The sequence below is a fragment of the Lucilia cuprina genome, chromosome 5 (genome assembly GCF_022045245.1).
Source record: "Lucilia cuprina isolate Lc7/37 chromosome 5, ASM2204524v1, whole genome shotgun sequence".
Classification (NCBI taxonomy): Eukaryota; Metazoa; Arthropoda; class Insecta; order Diptera; family Calliphoridae; genus Lucilia; species Lucilia cuprina.
In genome coordinates, this window is record NC_060953.1 from 20,175,861 (window position 1) to 20,193,999 (window position 18,139).

Here is an 18,139-nt window from a genome sequence, read left to right on the forward strand (position 1 = left end):
CTCCTCTTTGTGCATACCAAATTTCATTAAAATCGGATTAACCGTTTAGAAGTTACCGAATTATTTCCCTCTTTTTTTTTTCCTATACCACTGTGCGGTTGTCAACACCAAGGACATAGGGTAACACAAACAGCACTCATAGGGAATGTTAAAGGCTGGAATACGTAGCTTTGTAAACTTGATAAATATATATAAAGAGTTATAAAAGCCATACGAGAAACCTGAAAATCATATCATAAATACATATGAAGGAGATAATTAAACTTCTAATATACCCCAATATTCCATCTGCTATACGGGGTACCTTAGAGGAACCGATATTGGGGGCAGAAAAGATCAAGGATTATTGAATTTTTAAAGCTACAATACGGGATGATATTTTTCCGGCACTTTTAATGCTGAAGGTGTAACTGATTTCGTTTTACTGTTAGAGATGTACATTGCACAATTGAAATTTCTATGTACTACAAGTATGTGAAGTCTCTCAAAGTCTTATTGACTTACACTTTCTCCTACAGAATATATTAAAATGGTTAAAAAACATGGTAAGGAGCAGAATGCCTGGAAAAGACCAGTTGAATCACTTGATCACCATATAGTAAAATCCTTCGATAGCAAATAATGTACGCATTTTCAATCCTCAAAGCTCTTTAACTTGATCAACTAAATGCGTGTAAAGAATACAAATATATGGAAAAATTATAGTTCATTGAACATTTTTATACCTACCCTAGTAATTCCAAAAGTACTTCCTTTCTAAAATTATGGGATTAGATGTTCCACAATATGGTCGTATATAATGCAGACTATGAGAGGACTAATGCTGACTATGCCTATATTACATAGGACTACTAAACGGATCATGTATATGGAGAAGTAGTTATGGGATTTCCAACAACTTTTGAAGTGAAAACATCATCCGGTTGACTAAAGCACTTTAAAAATTGTGATTAGAGTGCTTAACATTTTCTTCATCGTTTGGAATTTGTTCCTACATAAAATTTTAAAAAATAACTTATTCTCCGGGCATAGTACTATATTTTACGGTGTAATACCTATGTGTATTCTGATATTTTCAGAAAGATACTTTTATGTACCTTTTGTCAATTTAATCTTTTCATTTCATCATTGTTTCTTTCAATTTTGTTATAAGAAAACTTTTAGTTTTTTTTTTTTTTTGTACATTTGCTTCACTTGATGATAATTGGATTTCATCATTACTTTTCATCATCGCAGTTGTCTATGGTATAGAATCCATACCCGTATTGAAAGTTAAGGTATTTGTTTTGTAAAGTAAAACATACATACCAAATACCTGCCCTCAAAAAATAAATAAAATTTGGATGAGTTTAATTTTGTTCTTTGGTATGTAAATCTTGATGATGTAGATTTGGAAATAAACTTTTGAGATGAAAAAAATTTTTATTGTGATGCAATACTTTTTGTTGATAAAAAAAGGGAATCAAAAATTTTGGTTTAGAATATATGTATAAAAAACTTTGTAATTTTTCAAACAGGAATTTATTTTTTAGCAATAGTAGCATAAACCTCTAAATAATTTTTTTAACTCAAAAAATGTTGGTACAAAAAATATATTTTAAGTTTTGAAAAAATTTAAATATTTTCGCTTCTTTGGAAATCAATAAACGTCACTTCTACTGATGCTAAGAAAATTCACTTAGTGCTACTTTCAAAGTGATGATAAATGGTATTCTTTTGGAAAAAATATGAAATTTTTCTCATTATTACTGTAAATAAAGAAAAATATCTTTAAAACACATAAGGAATGCAAGCATTCTCAATGTAGGTTTCAATTTATACAAACCGATTTACGAATTGATGAATAAAATATCTCTATCTATATATTACTTCATAGGTATCTTAAACAATAATTTATCAATATTATTCAATATTTTAAAATTTGTATCCTTAGTAAGTTGTAGAAACTTATTTATAAATTTTCAGTTTTTTAAAACAGGTCATTTATGTGCATTTATGTATACATTAAAGAGTTATTTTGTTCTATTGACATTAAATTAAATAACTGATTGTAAATTTATACATTATAAATGAGATGACAAAAGACCACAAATAGCATAGTTTTGAGACAGTGTTCACAATTTAAGGTATTTCCAGCACATCCTCTTTTATGTCTGTCGGCATTGATTTGCTGCAATTGGAACGTAATTTCCCTTTTATTTCCTATTAAAATTAAAAAAAAATACACAGTTGTTATTGTGTGTATGCACGCTTTCATATTAGTCTACTTATCTACGACATACAGGTAAATTAGACGGACTCACCAAAAATTATGTTTAAATTACCTTTGTTAATTAATAATGTTACCAATGACCCTTTATGAAATTGTGTCGTTAAAAGGGGAAACTATACTTGGCTTCAAAAATAATTTAGTTTTATTTTATAAAGATTTTTAATATATTTTGATAGTCATTTGTGCACTTGAAAAATTACTTTTTTTCACAAGTATTTTTTAAAATTTTGTGTTTATAATAAAAGTGAGCCTGTCTAAGGTACATATACAAATATACAATGGTATATACGTATGTTTGTAAATAAATATGTATGTATGTACTTGTATAGTGCTGCATATATCCAGCAGTTCTGGTGAAAGACCCGAATAAATATTAAACCTAGTCAAAAGTATATTCCAGTTTTAGTTTTTAAGTGTTTACTCTCTACATTATTTATTGGACAGTTAAGTTACTACAGTCACCAATCACTCCTTCGCTCTCATTTAAAAAGATTATATTTGTGACAAAAAACGAATTAGTGGCAACCAGGTGGTTGGACGCTTCAGGAAATGACTACAATATTTACAATGACCCTTTACAGAATTGCTTGGTATTGTATGTGTGTTTTTAGAATCTACTTGAAGATAAGAGCTAAAGAAACAATGTCAATAAAGAAATATGTTTAATCACTATCTGTCATCGTACAGAAATTGATGAGCGGCAGAAAAAAGAACATCCAACAGTTAGGACTGAAAATAACATACAAATTTGTGTGACATATTACAACAATGAATAGATGGAAAAAAACTAGCTATACCCGCTCATCCTACTTTTCAATAAATCAATCCAAAATGCAACGTAAAGCAATATTAATTAGCAATTTTATCCTGGATAATAGCCCACTTTCTTAAGTTCTAAACAACTTATTCAATATATTTCAATAAGTTTTAAAGATGTCACGACGTCCATAGAACATCTACGTGTTAACAACTGTTTTTACAGAAACCGGAAGGAAGGATTCGCATAAGTCAGTTTTTTTTACTTCCAAAATTAAATTGTCAATTGTGACAGACAGAAACCATAATTGCCCCTAAACTACATATGTATATGGTTGCCTACCACCATATAAGTCCCCCTCAACAAAATTAATAAAGTGTTGTCGAGTTTAGGTTTTGAATTTGGACCTTATAGTAAATTAGTAAATTATCTCTTATAGTTTAGGAGATATTCGCGTTTGGAAATTTAATTTTTTAAATTTATACCGTCCTTACTTTAGTTTTTTGATAATAGCGGGTCCAAATATTCCCAAAAAAGTTTTAAAAAATCTTAAAAATGGGATTTTTTGTTTTTTTTTGCCTATTATGTCCATACCAGGGGCGGGGTTATCGAAACCCGTTACAAAATGATTAAGAACATATTGGGTCATATAAAACAGGTCACTATAATTTGATATCGACTATGCGATTTGAGAATTTTTGCTTAAAATTGAATTTTTCATAAAAAATTAGGATTTTTTTGGATGGACCTGGGCCCCTTGGTATCAAAAATTTTTAGGTTTTGTTTCATTTATCGTATTTTATGTAAAGACAGCTTTCCAAAAAGTATAAATTATATTTACATCTTCTTAGAAACTTTTTAGATAACTTAAAAAGAAAAAGATACTTTTTTCCAAAAAAAAAAAAAAAATGGCAGAAATTCGCCTTTTTTAATTTTTTAAATTAAAATGTCTATAACTTTGGACTCAGTCATGATTTTTACATAACTGCTTGATATATAAACTTGTTGTTAAGCGAATAAAATGGCGAAAATCGGGAATATTTGGACCCGCTATTATCAAAAAAAAAAAATTAGAGTAAGGGCGGTAAAAATTTTAAAATTTTAATTTTCAACTGCGAATATCTCCTAAACTATAAGAGATAATTTACTGCTACGACGACAAAACTCAAATGAAGAAATAGGATCGTTTTAAAAATTTAACATAGCCGAGGTGTCCTAATTTGAGGACCCCCGCCGGGCCCCTGGTTGGCCTATAAGGTCCAAATCTAAAACCTAAACTCGACAACACCTCCTCTTTGTGCATATCATATTTCATTAAAATCGGATTAGCCGTTTAGAAGTTACCGAATTATTTCCCTCTTTTTTTTCCTATACCACTGTGTGTTGTAAAGACAGATGAAAAATGATAGTTCCGTAATTGACACTACCACACATATAACCTCTATATACCCTACACCACTTTAGTGGGGAGGCTATATTGGGTTTGTGCTGATATAACGCACAATAATATTGGTCCTACACCCATCGTCCGTCCGTCTGTGCGTGCGTCTGTCCGTTCGTCCGTCCATGTAAACCTTGTACTTAATCAAACTACAGGTCGCAATTTTGGAGATAATTCAATGAAATTTGGCACATGATCTTTTATGGTACTGTAGACGAAGCCTATTGAATAGTTAACATCGGTCCATTATTTCACCTAGGCCCCATAAAACTGAACCCACCAAATAGGGCTTTTTAGTTCATAATTACGTTAAGTTATTATGAACTAAAACCAAGTTCTATACTAGCGTTGATGACCCTCATTTAATCCTAGCCCCTATAAAAAGCTACCATCAAAATTTTACATAAATATCCAAAGTTTTATAAAGCAATAAATGGCTTATGTATATCTGAGGCAATGTGCAATTCAACTTAAATGCTTTATTATGAAAACTAAATTACATTTTATTCGTATACAGGTGTAGGGTGTTATATGGTCGGCCTCGCCCTACTATAACTTCTTACTTGTTTCACTTGTATTTTTTTCTCTTTCTACATTTTTATATTTTGTATCAAAAAATTTCGTTTGGGGGTGGGAATTTCCCATTCCCCTTGTGGATCCGCGCCTGATGTTCATATTAATATCGATATATGATAATAAAATATTCATAAATATCGAAGTTTATGTACATATATTTTAAGGTTTTGATAAGATTCGTCATAGCCGAATATAAGACCCTTACATGTTTACATCTTGTTTATTGTTTTAAAATATTAAAAACTTTTGCAGCAAGAATATGCTTATCTAAAAAATGCTCTATTTCAAATAATCTAAAAAAGGCAAAACAAAAAACAAATTTTCTTATCCAAAAGGCAAAAGGCCCAATTCTTAATAACAATTAAATGTAAACACTATATCCCGACAAAATTTGAAAGGACTGTGTTACTGCCGACCATGACTCGCCAACCAAAAATATTATTTTAAGGGAATTACCTTTACAGTATTTTCTTAAAAATCAAAGTATTTAACACAAATTGCAAAACAATAATATTACTTCAATTTGACTACAATATTATAAAGTTAATTAAGTTTAGGCATCTTTTGAAGTTTTCAAAAAGTCGACAACAATGAAAATACTTATGTGTTATAAAATTTAACAGATAAATTTTAATTAAATAAACAAATTTACATTTTTTAGTTATGCATATCTGTTGTTTATTCTTCAAAAACATAATTATTTTCACATGAATGAAGGAATAGTGAAGGGTTTTCTTAACATTGACTTTGACATATTCTGCGAGAAGGATGAAAAATAAATACAAATTTATTCGTAATATTCAATATGAACCCAAAAAATCAACAACCCTTTAACTAATGCATTCTTATTGTAGCACTTTGATGTTTGTTGGCTTATAAAATATACATACATAAGTATGTACATATACTCTTTGAGTTGGTAGGTACATACAGACATAGCTAAATATGTACATATTAATATACATTCGATCATGGCTATTACAAACTCAATATTTATATATAAATATTGATTATGTGCTTTATTTGCAAGTTTACATACAAGAAAATGTGTATATATGATTTCTGATTATGTTTATTGTTTAAAAAATTCAAACTGTGTTTCCTTTTAATTCCTGTATTTAATTCCATGAAAACATTTTCGTTTTAACCATGTTCGATAGTTTTGTATGTCAAAATAATTAAATTCTTTAATATTTTTTATACACACATGTACAGTAAGTGTTACACTAGTAAGTTTTAAACACTTATGAAGAAATAGAGACCTATCCAAGCCAAATACATATTTTTTGGACACCTCTAATGAACATAAAAGTGTTTTATTGTTTGTAAATTTGTATATTAATATTTTGTTAACTTTTCAAGATGGAAATATATAAACAAACAAATAAAATTTTACCATTTTACGTCTGTCATTTCAACTTGAAAATCCATGTACATAAATAATACTCTAGAGAAAGTCCCAGTCGTACATGCATACATACATACATGAACTCATGTAAAATAGGTTTTAAAACCTTACTTTCGCATACATATGTATATTAAACACTTTTGAATATTAGGATGCTAACTGATAAAGTACGTTTTGTTATTTGTCAAAAACAAATATATGAATCTTATCGGTTATCATTATTAAACAAAAATTGGGGTTTTAGATTCTACCCTACTATACGCGTGTCTGTAAATTTCTTTTGATATGTCTAACTTGAATACAAATTATTTACATATAGAACGTGCTGGTGCGGCTACGATTATTCAATTTGTAGAAAATCATATACATAAATAGAGATTTATTGTTTTGTACGAATTTCTCTGCTGATTATCATATAGTATAATACATACATAGTTTGTTTATGATTAGTGAACATGCATTTGCAAAAAAAATATGAAATGTGTTCTGTTTATTAATTTTTTGAAATGAATAAAAATTTATTATTTTGAAATTTACTGTAAAATTTAGCTGTAAAAATACTTCATAATACTAAGTAGAGTCGTAAAGATTCCATTCTCCAGATGTATTCTAGGTGTATAGTATTAGATCCACCCTATAGCAGTCAGATACATACATCAATAAGTCTGACCCAAATAGTTCACCAAGATTGGATATGATGTACATTTTTAATACACAGCGCCAAACTTGTTTCGATGTACATCTTATCATCAATAAAGTGCCTGAATTTCTAGTCCAGGATTACATCGTGTTCAGGGCGTCTTCAATCCTATCCTACAGGAATTACTACATTTTCTGCATATCAGTTAGCGCCCTTTAAAGGTTATTAATAGTGATTACCCAGAGTAAGGAGAACACATTCTATGGTGAATCAGTTACATATATATTGGGCAACAACTTTTAGTTTTTTCTGCGGCTTTTGTTATTTATCTGGGATTTTGCTTTTAACCAAGCAATCAACTCTTTGTTCGATATTATCGAGTTATACTTTTTCCGACACTTATTAACTTTATGCGATGGCTGAAGTATTTAAATTCTGACATACCGAAGATCTGAAAGGTGGTACTCTTCCAAAAATCTATAAACCTTCGCGTTTATACCTCTTTTCTAATTTATTGTCAAAAGTAGCTTTATCATTATTTTACTACACACATTTTCCATATAAAAACAAGTTTTAATAAATATTGTTAACTTAATAATCATCTTTTGTATTATAGAAAACCCAATACACCAAGATTCCTGGATTTAGCCATAGAGCATTGGCAGTCGTCTCGCTCCGATTAAGTTCAATTTCGATGGCTATTATAAATTAATTTTTTTTGTTGAAGTGGTTACAATGGGACCAAATGAGTAAATATTTATTTACAACAGAAAAATTGTTTCAGTTGTTTATAATGTCAACAAATTACTTAAAAAGTCATCTTCATTTTTAGCCATCCTTATGATCAATATTTATGTCTGTTCTAAACGAAACTAACTCTGTACTTACAAATTGTCTGTGTGTTCGTGACACATGAAAATTATAAAAGTTTATTTTTAGTAAATCATTAATAATACTATATGGGAAAAACTTTAAAAATTGTTGAAAATTTATTTTCTCTTTTACTTGAACATGTTTAATATTTAAATATTTTTCCGAAAAATGTAAACTTTTTTCAGTTAAGTTAAAACAAAAATGTAAGAAAGAAACTTTTTGTTTAAAAGTGAGCATTTCTTGAATGTGGGTTTAGATAGGAAATCAAAATCGTGCGAAACTTTTACATGAGAATAAAATAAAAGTTCACATTACACCACATTCTTTAACATCAACATTTATCATACATTCGAGTATAAAGTTACACTTTATCTACGTGTGTGCAAGTTGTTACAATGATAGATATAAAGCGGTTTTAAATGTACATTTCTACTTATCTGTATGTATATTAGGGAATTCTTTTACATTTATCAAATTTCAAAAAGTACAGGTTGTTATACTAAAAATGTTAGTCAAATCCTATAATATTAGCGCTTCCATTCATTGTTAAAAAATGAAAAATTTTTTATTCGCAGTTTTTGGACTCAGAATAAGTTCTATTTTCTTATTATTTGTTTCATATTAGGTACCGCCTTAAAAACCCAAAAGACTCAAAGAAAAAACTTTTTTCATGTAATGATATGGAATAGTTAAAAAAAAGTAACCCCCTAATTTATGTTGAGTATATAAAATACATTGTAGCTTAAATTAGGTTCTCAAGAAGTGTTGCCATTTATTTTAATTTTAACCAAAATAGATAACAATACTTCCTAAAGTGTAAATAAATAAATATTTTTTTTTTAATTTTTTTTCCTTTTTTAATATTAATTATATACGGATTACAACATTTTTTGATAATGTGGCAACATAGCTCTGAGGTAACAAAAATTTACTTTGTGTTGCAAATTTGATGAGGGTTCACAAAATTTGTTTCGATTCGTCGGTTTGTTATAGATGTTTGTATTAAAGATTAAGTTATCAAATCTCATTTGTTAAAATATAAATTGTAATTATAGAACAAAATTATTCGCAACTCACGCACCTATTCGTAACTTAACTCTCATTACTTGTGTCGGTATTTCAAGTGCAAATTACCAATGAGTGTCATCACGAATTTTAATAGTCAATTTGTTAAAATCAGTTGTTTGTCTATATTATTTTTGGGAGTAAATAAAATATGAAAATCATATAGAATTACTTACATCTATAATGTGGCCTCCGGTAGGTTAGTGTTCTAGTCTGGTAGACCGGAGGTGGTAGGTTCGATTCCCACTGGTTAAGGAGAGCACAACAGGCACGATAAAGGCCTAGGTGCATTTCTTCGAATTTGATGTGTATACATCCTCCTTTCAAACTAACCAACTAACTAACCAACTAACTAAATAACTAACTAACAAACTAACTAACTAACTAACTAACTAACTAACTAACTAACTAACTAACTAACTAACTAACTAACTAACTAACTCACTAATTCACAAACTAACTAAATTTCAAATTACAACTGCTGTTTATATGTTTCTTTAAAACCCCATAAAATTTTGCATTCTGTTATATAAATTAGCCGATGAACTTATTCCCCTTTAATTTTTATTTAAACATATTTTTATTTGTAATTATCTCGTTGTTTGATACCTAAGTGTACAATTTTGATTAAATTTTTAATAGATTCAAATAATTTTTTAAATGATTGAAAAAAATTTTTTTGGCCTACTTTTCTATACCCTCCACCACCATCAGTGGTGATAGAGGATATATATAAGTTTGTCATTCCGTGTGAAAAACTAAGATATATTCATCTGAGACCCAACAAAGTATATAGATATATATTCTGGGTCCTTATGAAATTCTTAGTCGATTTAGCTATGTCCGTCTGTCTGTCTGTCTGTATAAAACACGCTCACGTTAACAAAATTTACCCAAAATATTCATTATTATCCGGTACAGTTTAGAATTGAAAATATGCAAAATCAGTCCAGAGACATAAGTAAAAATTAAAAAAAAATCCGGAAAAATAAGCTTTTTTACACATTCCCATGCTATATTCACAAAAACTGTCTAATATAATTCCATGAAAATCATCACACATTTGCTTCTACACAAAAGCTTGTTTTTTTTCCTTAAAAATTGACGTAAACGGCCACAATTTCATATACCTACCATACAAGTTTTAGAAAAAGAAAACAGATTTAGCACAAATATTGATTTTGTATACTTAAATATTACTGCAGAACTTTTACATAAAAGATCCCCACCCGAAAATCACTTAAACGCATATAACTCATTGCTAAGTTAAAATATCCGCACAAGAATTGGCAGAAACATTGCCTTTAAATATATAAATATAATTGCAGAATATATTTATATATTTTCTCCCATATAAGGGACCTCTCACCACTTAAACGCACATAACTCATTACCAAATATAAATATCCATACATTAAGCAAAAATATTGCTCTTATATACATAAATTACACTATAAAATTGGTTTACGATCGGTCCATATTTGGTCATAGCTCTTATACTAGGTCCCCTCCAGAAAATCACTACGATTCACAATATCCATTACCAAATAATGATATAGATGCAGAATTTTGAAATTTTGTCTTCATATACATAATAGGACATAGCTCCCATAAAAAGTCCTATTGCGAAAATCTCATAATCGCACATTACTCATTACCAAACAAATTTTGGCACAAATATTAGTTTTTTATGCAAAAATTCTATTTCAAGATATTTTCAAGATCGGTTCATAACATGGGTGCGGTCTGTCCCATACAAGGTTCCTTTCAGAAAAAACTCTTTAACCGTATTTAACTCGTTGCATTATCAATTTGTGTAGAACAAAATTATGTATGTATATGTATTTTGAAAATCCTTAAATCATTCACACACATGCATACATGCAATTTACTAAATATCGCTAAGCGCTTTAAAAATATGAACAAATAGCGTTTGTAATGTTCAATAAAACTTGGAATTGTGATAGATTTAAATCTTGGAATTTTTCAATTTAAGACATGAGAAATTTCTACAAAAGTAAAAGATGCTGGTGGAGGGTATTTAAAATTCGGCTCAGCTAACTTGTTTTTTAATATTTTATTTTGAATTTTTGTGCTAGGAATATATAATTTTAAATAGTCATTTAAAACACTTTATATGTTCAATTGTGACAATAGACTGATATATTTTGTAAATGCATGTATTCTTTTATTCCTTTAATGTTGTGTGTAATCGATTAATAATTTGATTGTTTTAATCCTTCTTAATTGATTTTTAAAAAATTCTCTACCAAACAGTTTAATCCATTTGATTAATAAATTAACAAAAAATAATTTTATATTTATTAAATATTTAATTTATACAACTAATGAATTAATCAATGTTAAATCTTGTCTCAATTATTGACATTTATTGTTCTGATTAATTCATTATCTAGAAAAAATATATATTTTTTACAAATTTGGTAAATGAAGTTATCATTTTGGTTATTGGTGCAAAACTTGCTTGATACAATTATTTTGATAATTGAAAATTATTTTCTGTTTTTTCTTTGTGAATAAGATTTTTGTACTTATAAGTATATATACATATATACAGTAATATATCACAAGAAAGCAATCATATATAGATCTTAAGTTGTAATTGATTCGTTGGGTATTAAAATTAAAGTATTCATAGGTGGGATACATAGAACCCGCAAAACATATATGTATGTTATTAATACTATTAATTTACTAAATATGAGAATAATAAAAAAACATTTTTTTAAAAGCGATTAAAAATCCTGATCTCAGCACAGTATGAAAAAAATATTTTTTTCGAAATCGGTAACAAAAATTCCACAATTCCGAAAAAAATTAAATTTTTGTCGGAGTATTTTCTGTTTGTAAAATGACTTTTAGTGTATTATTTATAAACACCAAAATAATCAAAAATTTCTGAAATAGACCAAGCAGAACCTCAAACTATTTTTTTAAACCGTTTTTCTGTATACAAATAGTACAAAGTAGTATTACATTTTTTTAACGAAGTTAAAAGTTCCCCAAAATTTCTAAATTCATTACGATTTACATTTAATTGAGGTCAAAGTTCGAATTTCTTAAGATTTTTTCAACAAGCTTTAAATTTAGTATATTTTCTAAACTACTAATATGATTTTAGTCGATTTACACCTACGTCTTTCAGTATTTTATGTAAAATATTAAATATTATGTAAAATATTAAAGTTTTACGGACAATGATATCCAAAAACTTCTTCTGTCCAGGATATATCAAAAAAAATCAATATTGATATTGGGTTTGTACTTATGTTCGTGCTCTATACTCATCTTAAATTTTACTAATCAGCTCAGAATAATTTCTGGAGCGATTTATCTTTATCCGTCCGTCCATGTAAACCTTTTAATCAAACTAAATCTCGCAATTCGGTCGAACTCTTGTTTATTTGTTTCATTCGACCCATAAACCAAGCACATTGTAAGTTGTTAAAAATAGGTTCATTATTTTCCCCAAAAAGGATTTGACACCATAATTATGTTGAATGTTTTAGTTTTTCTACAAAAATCATTAAAACATTGCTTTTTATACCCTCCACCACCATCAGTGGTGATAGAGGGTATATATAACTTTGTCATTCCGTGTGTAACACCAAGAAATATTCATCTGAGACCCAACAAAGTATATATATTCTTGGTCCTTATGAAATTCTGAGTCGATTTAGCTATGTCTTGGTACAAGTATTGCTCTCAAATAAAGAAATATTACTATGAAATTTTTTCCGAACGGTCCATAATTGGTCATAGCTCCCATACAAGGTCCCCTCCCGAAATCACTTAAACGCCCATAACTCATTACTAAATTAAGATATCGATCGATATCGGTCATACAAGGTTTCCTTCCATAACTCATAACCAAATATTGATATCCATACATTTAGCAAAAATATTCTTTTTTATACATAAATTCTCTATAAAATTATGTATAAAAATCGATCCATATTTGGTCATAGCTCTCATAGTAGGTCCAGAAAATCACTTAGATTCCCAATATTAATTACCAAATAATGATATAGATACAGAATTTTGAATTTTGTCTTTATTTACATAATTGGATATTGCTCCCATAAAAAGTCCTTTTACGAAAATCTCTTAAACGCACATTACTCATTGCCAAATAAAGATATTGTTACAAAATTTGGCACAAATATTTGTTTTGTATACAAAAAAACAATTTCAAGATTTTTTCATGATCGGTTCATAACACGGGTTTGGTCGGTCCCGTACATGTTCCCTTTAGAAAATCTTTAAACACACATTATTTATTACTAAATTACTACATAATTAATTGTTCATATCTCCCATACTAGGCCCAGCCCTAAAAACACTTGAACAAAATTTTGTGTAGAACAAAATTATATACTTATACATTTGTATTTTGAAAATCCTTAAATCTTCACACACATGCATACATGTAAATTACTAAATATCGCTAAGCGCTATAAAAATATAAAGAAAAAATTCGTTTATAAGGTTCAAAGAATCTTGGAATTGTAATAGATTTAACTTTTGGAATTTTTTATATATACTTAACCCTTAATAGCCTGGTGGTTCCGATAGGAACCAACCAACTAAAATTAAGTTTTTGTTAAGTTAATTTTTTGTAAGCTTCAATCTGTGGCTTTCAAACTGTTCTTAATTTTAAGCGCCGCTAATTTCATCGATCGGCATTGGAATATAATATTGTTTGACAAGTGTATGTTCAAAAGAGTGAGCTAACCTAAAAAAATTGCTCTTTTGCAATTTTGCAAGTTTTTGAAGAAGAGTTTTAGTAATAAATAGACAAAATTTTAACTATAAAAATATTTTTGTAATCGTTGTGATATATAATAGTTATTGTAAGTATTTGAAGTGATTTTACTTTTTTAATTCTTTAGATTTTTAGAAATATCTGGTTGGTTCTTTAAGGGACCACCAGGCACCCAGAGTTCAAAATTAATTATATATGAAAATGTATGGCAAACAAATTTGTGTGTGTTTTTTAGTTAATTTGCTTATTCAATAAGCAGCGTAGAATTCGTGACTTCCGTACACAAGAAGAACTTACTGAATATGTAAATTCAATTGCTTGGTCAGAAAGCGAATATTATAAAATTTCGGGGTAATGATGCTTTATCACCGGAAATATTGGCGTTGAAATCTCCACTTGACTTTTTTCGTTTTTTATTTCGGACGATATTATTTCAAATATTGTAGAACAGAGCAACTTATACGCTGTGCAAAAAGACATCGCAAAGCCCCTGAATACCACCCCAGATGAAATTAAAAGATTCATGGGAGTTAATTATTATATGTCGGTATTCAAATATCCAAGCGTACGATCTTATTGGAGTGATTATGGTTTTAAACCAATTATGGATTGTATGACTCGAAATCGTCATGAAAAAATTAGACAATTTTTACATCTCAATAACAACGAAACATTGCCCCGTAGCCAACATTTTCAAGACGCAGCTGATCAACAGCCATCGACGTCATCGGGAGTTGCCCGTAGAAGCTATGGATTCGGCCTACGATAGGCTGTATAAAATACGGCCTGTTATAACAGCCTTGAATAGAAACTTTAAAAAAGTTCCAATGAGAGCACGTTTGTGTGTTGACGAACAAATTTGTGCCACCAAAATCAAACACATATATCTAAAACAATATATGCATGATAAACCACATCCATGGGGCGACAAGTTGTTTCTTCTGTGTGATGACTCTGGGTTTTGTTATAGTTTTGAAATATATTCTGGTGATGATGACCACCGTGAAGAAAATGAGCCGAATTTGGGTGCATCTGCAAATGTTGTGGTAAGATTGGCTCGTTCGGTTCCTCGATTTGTCAACCACGTCATATTTTTCGACAATTATTATACATCTGTTCCTTTAATGGTTTATTTGCGAACACAAGGGATATACTCAATTGGTACAGTTCGCCGTCCACGTCTTCCATTGTGCAAATTGTCACAAAAATTTGCTAATCGCAGTGATTCCGAAGGATATGTTGGAACATTTCATGGAATCGATGTCACAACAGTGGCATGGAATGATAACAAAGTTGTCACCATGGCATCAACAATGGCCGGAGTAAAGCCATATATTTCAACTGATAGTCAGACGCCCAAGGATACACCAACCATAGAACGATACAACAAAAAGAAAAAGGAAATGGAAAGTATTCAATGTCCAAATATCGTCCATGAGTACAATAAATATATGGGTGGTGTTGACCTTTTGGACTCGTCTCTCGGTCGTAGTCACATCCGTATAAAATCCCGCAAATGGACAAGCCGTTTGATTTATCATATGTGTGATATTGCCATCATCAACGCATGGATTTTATACAAGAGGCATCATGTAGAGACTAATAATGTGGAACCACAGAAGGTATTACATGAATTTGTGTCAGAAGTTGCACATTGTTTGACGAAATCTGGTACTGAAATACGAATGGGAAAAGGTCGGCGAAGTAACCTTGAATCTGAAATTATTGTAAAGCGTCCACGTCCAATGTGTGCTGCATTACCACCTCGTGATATTCGCTTAGATAATATAGGACATTTTCCAGAATTTATAAAAGAAGGCAAACCACGGTGCAAAAATCCAAAATGTACATCTCTTACAAAGGTTCGATGTCAAAAATGTGGCATAAATTTATGTTTTTCGGCCGAAAACAACTGTTTTTACGAGTTTCATCAAAACTAACAATCATTTATAAGTTATTAAAAGTTGTTTTTAATCTTCCTTTATATTTCCCTTAAATAAAATGAACATGTTTATTTTTGCCTTACAAATACTATTTACTACTAGTTGTAATTTGTGATGTCCGGGAGCCTGGTGGTTCCTCAAAGAACCAACCAGGTATTTTTAACATAACTCAGGTAATTCATATTTAAGAACAAAGTTGTAGAACAAAAGTTGCTTAGAAATGCCAGTTTTATAACATTAATTTTTTTCAGCTCAAAAAAAAAAATCAGAATATTAAGGGTTAAGATATGAGAAAACTTATTTCTACAAATATTTGATCAAGTAGAAAAGTAATAACATAAAAGTAGCTGGTGCAAGGTATTTAAGATTCGGCACAGCCGAATTTTGCACTTTAACTTGTTATAAGTCTAAATTATGCTGTTATTTTTGTAAGGACCTCATTTGTCAACCCATTTTAAAAATATTTCGGAATAAAGGAATAATATTAGATACTTGGTTATTAAAAATGGTTATATGGTCGGCCATGATAGACCATACGTTCTTACTTGTTTTTTTTTTTTTTTTTTATGTATTTTGTTGGATATTTAAGTTTCAACGAAGCCAAATTTATAACTTTTTATCAGTCTATTTCTTTTTATTAGCAATGTGTGGTAGTTTTAGACAAGTTATGAACAAAGTTGTTGAAAATATATTTTATTTATCAATGTTTGTTTATTCTTATAAACTTGTTATAAACTTAACTGAAAAAGTAAAAACAACTTTTTAGAAAATTGATTTATTCTCCAAGTGATGGTTAACGCAAACAATAACTGACATGTTTGTTCCTTTTTCTATAACCTATTAAAAACAAACATTATTATATTTATATACTGGTTAATAACATATTGTGATACTTATCAAAAAAAAAAAAACGTAATCAACAGCGTGACTTTAACTTTCGGCTACTTTATTAAGGGTAAAATACTTTTGTGTATTTTTTTAAAGATTTCTGAGAAATTTGTGATCTAATAGATTTACCATGACCAATAAATATCGTTGTACGTATATGTATACATCTATTTTTGTAAAACTGCTGAGATTTCTTACAGTTCAAAAAATTGTTAAAAAAAAACTCGACCAGAATATTTCCTAAATAGCAACTATTTGCCACTCTATGTCCAACACCGACTTCGCTTAGTTCCTAAATTACCGGCCTCCAATATATCCAAGAGGAGAAAACCTGGCGAACGGCCGAAATCATCTATAAAAATAATATAATAAAATAACACTTCAAACATGTTTTTAATGATTTTTTTTCAATTTTCAGGAATTCATATATTAAATGTAAAATAAACTAAGTACCCAAAATTTATTTTGCAATGGATTACAAATATTCAGCAAATATTGAATATAACGAACGAGGCTTTCTTTTTCAGTGGGAACATCAGTAACTTATTTTTCTCAATAAAAACGCCACCCTAATGAATAAATGTTCGTATGTAAATATATTGTTGAAAATGTTGGTGTTAAATTAAATAAATTTCTATTCAAAATACATGAAATGTAAGGAAAAAATGTAAATGTGTACATTAGTATAAGTAGATTAGAATTCAACACTGAGTCTTTTGTTCTTGTTTGTAGGAAACAAATCGTGTTACGAATATTGTCAAACCACATTTTTCTATTTTTCTACAAAAAGTATTTAACAAAGACAAGCAATAGAAAAACTTTACTGCCACGCATACATGCATGTATTAAAATACATACGCTGCATATTTTGGAAAAAAGCTATAAGGACGAATTTTCAGGGACTTCAATATTTAAAAAAAAAATTATAATATAAAATTTTATAAAATATAATAATATTATAGAAGTTGTCATTTGTTAAAGACCTTTATTGCAGATTTGTTTATTTCAATTTGTTAAAAAATTTCAAAAGGTTGCTCTAATATTAACGTACATTGATCATTGGATATATAGTGTCGAAATGTTTGAATTTTTAAGCAAACATATCCAGGGAAGAAAAATACTATAATCTAGTCTATAGTCTAGTCTATAGTCTAGTCTATAGTCTAGTCTATAGTCTAGTCTATAGTCTAGTCTATAGTCTAGTCTATAGTCTAATCTATAGTCTAGTCTGTAGTCTAGTCTATAGTCTAGTATATAGGTTAGTTTACAGTCTAGTCTATATTCTAGTATACAGCATAATCTAAAGTCTAGTCTATTATTAACAAATTAACGTCAATTAAAATGACTATTAAAGAAAAAACTATAATCTAGTCTATATTCTTCACGCAGAGAAAAAATATAGTTGTGGTAACCATAATCTAAGAGCAACATATTATGGTTAGAATTATGGTTAAATTTAAAACATATTATGATCATTATTAGTATAATAA

General features: G+C 29.0%; 3 protein-coding genes across 4 annotated transcripts in view; all 3 read left to right on the forward strand.

The window, feature by feature from the left end:
- Positions 1-7,777, forward strand: part of LOC124420038 — a 92,330-nt gene extending 84,553 nt beyond the window's left edge. Inside the window, exon 3 of the mRNA XM_046951565.1 lies at positions 7,711-7,777. Coding sequence (XP_046807521.1) covers positions 7,711-7,777 — 67 coding nt within the window. The remainder of the gene's footprint in view (positions 1-7,710) is intronic.
- LOC111675866 (tyramine/octopamine receptor) overlaps positions 1-18,139 on the forward strand; it is a 182,781-nt gene that overhangs the window by 75,020 nt on the left and 89,622 nt on the right. The window lies entirely within an intron of this gene.
- On the forward strand, positions 14,342-15,758 carry LOC111683604 (piggyBac transposable element-derived protein 3-like). The gene is made up of 2 exons (XM_023445696.2): positions 14,342-14,429; positions 14,503-15,758. The coding sequence occupies exons 1-2, from the start codon at positions 14,342-14,344 to the stop codon at positions 15,756-15,758; spliced, it is 1,344 nt and encodes a 447-aa protein (XP_023301464.2).